Genomic DNA, 8,647 nt, shown 5'->3' on the forward strand with positions numbered 1-8,647 from the left:
TATTTATTTTTTTTAACATTTAATTCATTATCTTTTTCTTAATTTTCTATGTATTTCTCTAATCAATTATACTTATCAGAAAAAAAAAATTTCTCTAAACAATTATATATACAAAATTACCAACTTTTACCTCAAATACTGGGGTGAAATCACTAAATGAAACTCACATCAAAGAAATCATTAAACTTAATTTATTTTTCACTTGGGACTAATTTACCATCTTAGTCGATTTTTCATGTCAAAATTTTCTCCGGCAATTCTTAATCATGCGATTCAAATTCAACCACGTTATTATATTATTTAAATTTATCACTTACAAATTTAATTGTAAAAACTAGAGGATGTAGCCTTGTGTCCTTCTTATCTTTCAAAGTAGAATTTCGAGTGTTCACATCTACGAGCAGATGTGTGAGTGTTATATAGAGTTTAAAAAGAAGATGATGTGGCTGAATTTGAGATTGAGGGTTCAAGTTTTCGTAAGAACAAGTAGGTGCGCGAGTGTTCTATAGAGTTCAACAAGAAGATGGTGTGGCCAAATTCGAACCTCAAGAGGACCGCAGAATTCAGGAGAGAGATGGCTGGAGAGGACCCATCTTGGCAACACGCCTACCCTAAAAAAAGCATAATGAAAAGCAAGGAATTAAACTCCTTCACAAGATATAAAAAAGGTCATGGGATTCATACCAAAATTCTCAGTAAAAAACATGAACTGGTACATTTTACCATGGGATGTCCAAACATGGCCTTAGGAATTGAAATGAAAGCCCAAACACTCACTACCCAATCAATACTTGAAAAAGATAACCAACCAAAACGTTACAATGACCTAATTAATTAACTTGCATATTAATTTTTCCCAACCCTCGATCCAATCGCAATGACTCAATGTGACCAAAAACCTCCGAAGCTCTTCATGCTGGCATGTGCTGCATGCAGAGGCATTCTAAAAGCTCTTCATGCTCTATAGATCTCTTTCTTCTCCATACAAAATGTTGAAGATACTATTTACCTCGTTTTCTCGTATCAAACTTCTTCGTAGGCTCCGAACGATCATAAGTAGACGAGCTTTCAAATTGTGATGAGAGACTCTGAAGCTCATCTTCTTCCTGTTGTTGCTGCTGCTGCTGTTGTTGGTGCAAGTCCGACAATACTTCTGAAGAAGATTGTGAGCGAAAAACTTCTTGATTATAGAGAGCAGAAGTGATATCATGGAAGTTGGCATCATTACTCGAAAGAATTTGTGCATATTGATAAAGGTCCGGGTACGCGTTTGGTGACAATATTGGAGGAGGAGCAACAGCAGCTGGTGCAGGAATTTGGCGCGTAGAAGAGGTGGTTGAATCTCCACGATTCACGGGGCTCGAAAAGTAGCCAAATGTGGTGTTCCCTTGAACTCTTTCAGGGAAATTGAGCTTGGCCTTGGTTCCTTTGAACTTGAGAGCAGCGTCATCGTATGCAAGGGCTGCATTCTCAGCTGTGTCGAATGTCCCGAGCCAAACTCGAGCTGCTTTCTTGGGGTCACGGATTTCCGCTGCCCATTTGCCCCATGGCCTTTGTCTCACTCCTCTGTAATGTCTTTTCCCTAAATTTCCTACACAAAGATATGTAGCCATTGATTTAGGATCTAGTTCACGGCTACACAAAGTAATACTTTACAAATTGTATACCTATATGTGTAATAAAATTTCATTCCCAAAGATTTTTTGTGAAAAAAAATAAATTTCAAGAGAGAGACAAAATAATAATTTACAAGTATTATACTACATGGGCCCGAGGGGCATGCCCCTTCGGCCAAGCTGGCTCCGTCCCTGTCCATAACCTTAGAATATTGGCAACATTAATCATTTATACATACATACAATGCTTTGGGATTGTTTTGCAACCACTTTTACTTCGTGTTTTTGCTTTGACCCAAAACAGAAGTAATATTTATGTTTTAGAGTGTATTCAATACTATTTCGAATCTTATTTGGTAACGTAAATTTGCTGCAAGATTTTTTGAAGCAAATACATGTTTAGTAAAAAGTGTTGCAAGTTTGAAAAAATTGAATGGCTAATTAAAAATGTCATTTTAGAAAGATTTATTTATTTATTTATTTTGTTTGAACATTGTTTTACTACAGTGCAAAAGCAAACAAAAACATCATTTTTATACTTCCGATTTTGGCCTCTATTTGGAAGTGCTTCGGTACTATTCAAATGACATCAAACATTACAAAACATGCTTCATGCTTTTACTTCGCTACAATATATTAGCAAAAACAAAAAACACGAAACAAAAACATTAACCAAACGGGCCCTTAGCGAACCAAGCTGTGAAGTAGGGTTAATGTTGAAGTAAGGTTTGGCAAGTATAATTGAATGAGGAAAGAGTACTATTTTTTGTGCGGACACTCCATAATGAGTGAAGAGAAGAATAGCGGGATTGTTACGTGTATATGTGTATATGGAGTTTTGAGCCTTTTTTCTACCATTTTTAGGAGGCAAAGTCATGATGTTTCAAAAAAATGGAATTGACAAAAATATTGAAATAGACATGAAAAATATTGTTCATTCGTCAAAACTACTCTTACTATTTTCAGGTATCAATTTTGTGCATGTAATACCACTTTTGTACGTACAATTACTTCTTTTTGTACAGATCATGTCATTAAATTGGTCCGCACAAAAAAAAATTAAAAAAAAGGTATTTGAGTGCACAAAAAATAGTACCTCTATATACGAGAGTGGTACTTTTGTGCACACAAATAGTACTTACATGTACAAAAGTAGTATCTAAAAATAGTATTGGTAGGTTCAGCAAATGATCGAACAATGTTTTGTCATATCGACCTTAGCATTTTGGTCATCTTTTCGATACATCATGGCTTTGAGTTCATAAAATAGTAAATAACAGTCTAAAACTTCATGTATACAAAATAATCCCAATAATATAGGACTACAAACTACAAAGACCTTCTATGCAGAAGTTTCGAATGCAGGGTTGCAAATGACCTGAATTATTGTTTGGTAAAACTGTAGGAACCTGAATTATTGTTTGATAAAACTGAAAATTTAGTAGAGTATTAAAAATCTTGAGAGTAAGATTTTTAAGTGCGCAGGTTTGAACTTTCAAGTGGGAATAAAAATTGAGTTTTTAAAAATTTTTCATTTATTATATATATATATATATTATTTAAATTTTAAGTATTTAACGTTCAATTACAAGTGAAATGAGTCTTAACTCAAAATTTTACTCCATCTTTAAGTGGGACTTATTGTTTCAGGTGATTCTCAAATTCTGTTATCTGATTCTTTCAGAATTTTAAGTGATGAACTGATATAAAAAAAACACGAGTCTTTGAAAATTGCTCATGTCAACTTGTTTAGAAATTTATTCAACTCTATTCACCAATGAAGGAACTATATAAAGTTTTACTTATATTTCATTCAACCTTGATTGCTTAGCGAACTAAACTTGAGAAAAGTACGCCTGGTCAGGTTAGGATTGTGACAGCTAACATAATTGTCTTTTTTTCTTTTGGTTGGTATATTAATTAGTTTAGAATATATATATATATATTAATTATAAGTTAATTCCTTTATGAAACTTAATTGCATAAATAATAAATTAAAGGTAATAGTTGACTAATAATATAAACAACATTTAGAAAGAAAATTAAGTGAGATTGAGTAGTCATTTCAAATACAAAATTGAATGCGAAATATATATATATAAATTATTTAATAACAAATAGGAACCAAGCTTGTACTTTTAAAATTAGGAATTTATTTAGATGAAGTTGTAAAAAAACAAAAATAAATAATTCTAATAATAATATAATGAGCCAAAATTGAACTTGAAAATCAAACTTGAACAATTCAATACTTATTGCGCAAGCAGCTCATTTTATTTGTAACCCTATCTTTTTTGTTTTGTTTGAAGGGTAAATTAAATTTACCCTTAGTTTAAATCAGATAAATATGAACCAAACATAAAAAGAAAAAAGTAAATTAAACAATAAATATTATATAAGAAAGTAAAAAAAAAAAGTTAGGACGGTGGACAAAGAAAGAACAAATTGAGGTGATAGGAACAAAATGGTGTGATAATGACTTGCAAAACGAGAACTATCCATGTTAGAAAAACAAAAGAAAAGTGTTGATTATAGAGATTGATTCTCAATTTGGTAGGTAAGAAGATTGACATTCAACGGAACTGGCCTAATTTATTAGACAGATACATATGTTTCTTATTTGAAATTGTGAATTAAAACAAGTAACATGTGTGTGTTTGTGTGTGTGAGAGAGAGTGAGAGAGAGAGAGTTATTGTCCTTTACGGAAAGTAGCATACATTGAACTTGGCTAAAGCGTGAAATCAAACAAAGATGTCAGATCTTTTTGGTAAAAATATCAGCATCTAACCATCTTTTTTCTTCTAAATATATATTAGACAAAACTAAGGAAAATAAAAAATGCATGCTTATCTCTTCTCATCAAAGAAAAGGATTTGAATGAGATCAACAAAAGCAAGTGAAGAAAGCAGTCTCATCGGTATAGGGATTAGTTCTAACACAATAAATAAATAAATAAACAAAATTGGGGGTGCAAAAGCTTGAAGCTAGCTAGCTTGTATTTGAGTTTATGCATGGTGAGATATGAGAATACATGGGCTTGTACAAATTAACAACATCCTTCATAGCTCATGCTTTGAACCCATATTCAATTTTTAGTTAATTAATGAACGCAATTAAAAATATTAATATCTGTGTGAAGAGATGCTATAAAATTAACATATGTGATATATATAGTTCGACATGAGTTGAGTGCTTGTATATGTTTGGTACCTTGATCTGGCATCATTTGTGATGGTTGTTCAGGCTCATGGTTCATGGCAGACTCTGAGACAGCCGGTGCCGGCCTCGACGTAACCGGAGATGGACCGGTACCCATGATACGGGTGAGACCGGAAACCATGGTGGATGTATCCTTGTCAGCAACAACTGATCCATAAGCAGGAAAGAAGGCATGCTCTTCCTCCTTTTGATCCTCTTGTGTTTCTGAAGGAAGTGGGCGCTTTCCATGCCTTCGATCCAGCTTTTTTTTAGGTGGTTAATTATAACTTGGATGATTGATTTTGAAGCAATGGGTCATGGAAGGGTTCTTCTACTTTTTGTTGTGCTAGTGATCTGATGATGGAGACCTATTAGCGAATCTAGCTAGGGTTACTTGTGAAACAGATGTGTGATCTGGGTCAAAGAGCTAGGGTTGCTAGAGTTTGAAGAGCAATGAGGGAGACAGAGAAGAGGAAAATAGGGTAGGGTTTAATGGTATTTATTGGTGTCTGAGTTTATCTTCGTTTCTATTTTGAGATTAAAGAATAACAAATAGAGAAAGAAATAGAGGGGGTGGGGGACAAAAGAAAGAAAAAACAAAATAGTTCAGGGAGGTGGTGAAAACAAGTGTGGAGCTACATCATACTTCAATTTCTGAAGGATATTTTGGTATTCTCACACTTGCTATGTAACCATGCGTAAAGTGGTGTGTTCTTGCTTGTATCATTTCCTTTTTTTTTCTTCATTTATTACTTTTTATTATTTTTTTTGACAATAGATAGAGGGAATAGCAAGATTAATATTGTTGTATTAAAAATAAAATTCTGAAGTCGTTATTTAATAAAAAAATTATTTTGATTTATTTCTTTGAGATCAGTTCTCAAATATCAATGAATTTTTTGGAAGAATGATTCCTTAGTAGTCCAATTGTCTCATTTTTTCTTTTTTTTTTTCAGTTAATTTTCACAATCACAATAGAAAGGGGTAATTAATAGCAAGAGTACTATTGTTTTATTAAAAGCGAAATTCTAAAGTCATTATTTTACAAAAGAAATTATTTCGATTTATTTCTTTGCGATCAGAATGATTTTTTGGAAAGAATGATTCCTTAACAAGTGTGGAGCTACATCATACTCCAATTTTTGGAGGATATTTTGGTATTCTCACACTTATTATGTAACCCTGCCTAAAGTGGTGTGTTCTTGCTTGTATAATTTCCTTCTTCTTCTTCTTTTTCCTTTTTTCTTTTTCTGTTAATTTTCACATTTATAGAGGGAATAGCAAGATTACTATTGTTGTATTAAAAGCAGAATTATGAAGTCGTTATTTAATAAAAAAAAATTATTTCGATTTATTTCTTTGAGATCATTTCTCAAATATCAATGAATTTTTTGGAAGAATGATTCTTTAGTAGCCAATTGTCTCATTTTTTTCATTTTTTTTTCATGTTAATTTTCACAATCACAATAGAAAGGGGTAATTAATAGCAAGAGTACTATTGTTTTATTAAAAGCGAAATTCTGAAGTCATTTTTTAAGAAAAGAAATTATTTCGATTTATTTCTTTGCGATCATTTCTCATATATCGAATGATTTTTTGGGGGAAGAATGATTCCTTAGTGGTCGAATTATTCTATCTCGTGCGTATGCAACACAAACTTACAAATACGAATACCATCCTCTTTATTGTTGGTTCCAGTAGGCATCGATCCTATACCAGTGGGCACCCCAATTCCTCGGAGAAAGCCAAGAATTCCTTCACGAAAAGGAACCCAATAGAATTTTCAGAGTCCACAGATGTGAAAATAGCTTATTAGTGGAAAAATGATATTGAACGTCATCTCTGTATAGTAAAGTGTACCGAGGTTCAGAAACAGATGCTTACTACTTTCAAGCTAGTAAGAGATGTATTGGTGTGGTGGGAGTCTATTACCACTATCGAGGAGAGGACTACTTTGACTTATGCTTAGTTTCAGGCCTGCTTTGAATACAAGTACTTCCCTTCGCAGTGAGGGCAGCTAAAAAAAGAGAATTTGTAGACCTACAATAAGGAGATAGGACAGTTATAGAGTATAAGTAGGAGTCCACTAGTTTGTCCTTGTTAATTTGCACATAAGGAAGTTGATACAAAGGAAAAGAAGAAGACTTGTTTTGTTAATGGGTTAACTTGTCCCATTAAGCAGGTGCTAGTGGGCAGCTCAGCCTATACCATTTACTTTGAGGTGGTGGATGCGCTTTATAGCATTGTCAGATCAAGAGGGACTACAAGAAATCCAAGGGTGAGAAGCGGGGTAATAAGGACTCCGCCAATTAGACAGTTGAAAAGAAAAATGCAAATAGTGGCAGACACAATAACAGGGGCAGATTTCAAGGACACTAGCCTTGGAAGAAGCACAGGGGAAACATAGATGTTCAAAAAGAGGGAGTTCTTACTCACAGGCAGCAAAATGGAGCACCTCAAACTAGACAGGGTCAGCCAGAAGGAAATCACCAGAGGAGATAATCAGGTCCCTTTAGGGGATGGTGTTTTGAGTGTAGAAAGCTTGGGCACCCAGCTAAGAGGTGTCCCAAAGCCAATCAAGGTCACTATGGTTAGGGATAGAGACAACCATTGCCATTACTTGCTCCATAGATTCCACGGGGTCATGCTTAGAACTTTTTGGCTTTACCAGCACTACCACCACCTCCGGGGCAACCCTTACAACAGTTGTATTATAGTAGGGTGTACAATGTCATGCCTTACGATGTGCAGGCTCCTCAGGCCATTGATGGTATGTTTTCTATATATAGTAGACTTGGTCGTGTTATATTTGATACCGGTGCATCACATTCTTTTATGTCTAGATCTTTTGTTGCTTTATCTGGGATGATAACTCAGCCATGTGACTAACCACTTAGCATAGCTACACCACTGGGAGTTAACATGCTCTTACGTGAGAGTTGTGGGCATGTTACCAAAAGATATTGGCAGACTTAGATTTCTAGTCAATCTATTGGTTTGGACATGCATTCTTATGATTTGATACTTGGAATGGACTGGTTATCTTAGTACCATACTCATGTCAATTTCCATAACAAATCTATTGTATTTGACATACCAGGGCAAGAGATGTATTTTACCGCCATGCCACGACCCCATGGAGGATCTAACACACATTTGTTCTATATAGATAAAGAGTTCACAGAGGGGACTGTTGTATGTCTAGATAGTAACGCAATACTTTCAGGGGAAAGAGTAGATTCTGTAGCTTCTCAGTCAGCGGTTTATTCATATGAATATTTCGCCGTGGGGAGCACCGGTATTATTTGTGAAGAAGAAGGATGGGTTTTTTTCACTTTTGTATTCACTACAGGGAACTGAATAAGGTTACAATATGCAACAAATATCCATTGCCAAAGATTGATGACCTATTTAATCAATTGATGGAAGCCACTTACTTTTCTAAGATAGACTTAAATCTGGGTATCACCAACTTCAGGTTAAAGAGCAGGATGTGCCAAAGACAGCGTTTCTCACTAGATATGGGTTTTATGAGTTCCATGTCATGCCTTTTGGGTTAACAAATGCCCCAACTGTCTTTATGGATTTGATAAATTGGGTATTCATTACTTACTTAGATTAGTTTATCATTGTCTTCATTGATTATATTCTGGTTTATTCTAAGTTAGAGAAGGAGCATGCCATACATCTTCATACTGTGTTGCAGACACTTTGAGAGCATCAATTGTATGCACAATTTGGGACGTGTGAATTCTGGCAGAGGGTGGTGAAAATTTTGGGCCATGTGGTGTTAGAGAAAGGTATAGCAGTGGACCCAGCCAAGGTTTCAGCG

At 34.5% G+C, this 8,647-nt stretch overlaps 1 protein-coding gene across 1 annotated transcript; it reads right to left on the bottom strand.

The window, feature by feature from the left end:
* Positions 1-658: 658 nt before the first annotated feature.
* Positions 659-5,542, bottom strand: LOC132303331 (ethylene-responsive transcription factor ERF113-like). Its single transcript, XM_059800547.1, has 2 exons — positions 4,828-5,542; positions 659-1,591 (listed from the first exon to the last, which is right to left on the bottom strand). Exons 1-2 carry the CDS (start codon positions 4,955-4,957, stop codon positions 1,002-1,004), a joined length of 720 nt encoding a protein of 239 aa, XP_059656530.1. The 5' UTR covers positions 4,958-5,542; the 3' UTR covers positions 659-1,001.
* Positions 5,543-8,647: the final 3,105 nt, after the last annotated feature.

This window comes from Cornus florida, unplaced genomic scaffold (genome assembly GCF_030987335.1).
Source record: "Cornus florida cultivar Cherokee Brave unplaced genomic scaffold, ASM3098733v1 CherokeeBrave_3.0.0_Hap2_Chr04, whole genome shotgun sequence".
Taxonomy (NCBI): Eukaryota; Viridiplantae; Streptophyta; class Magnoliopsida; order Cornales; family Cornaceae; genus Cornus; species Cornus florida.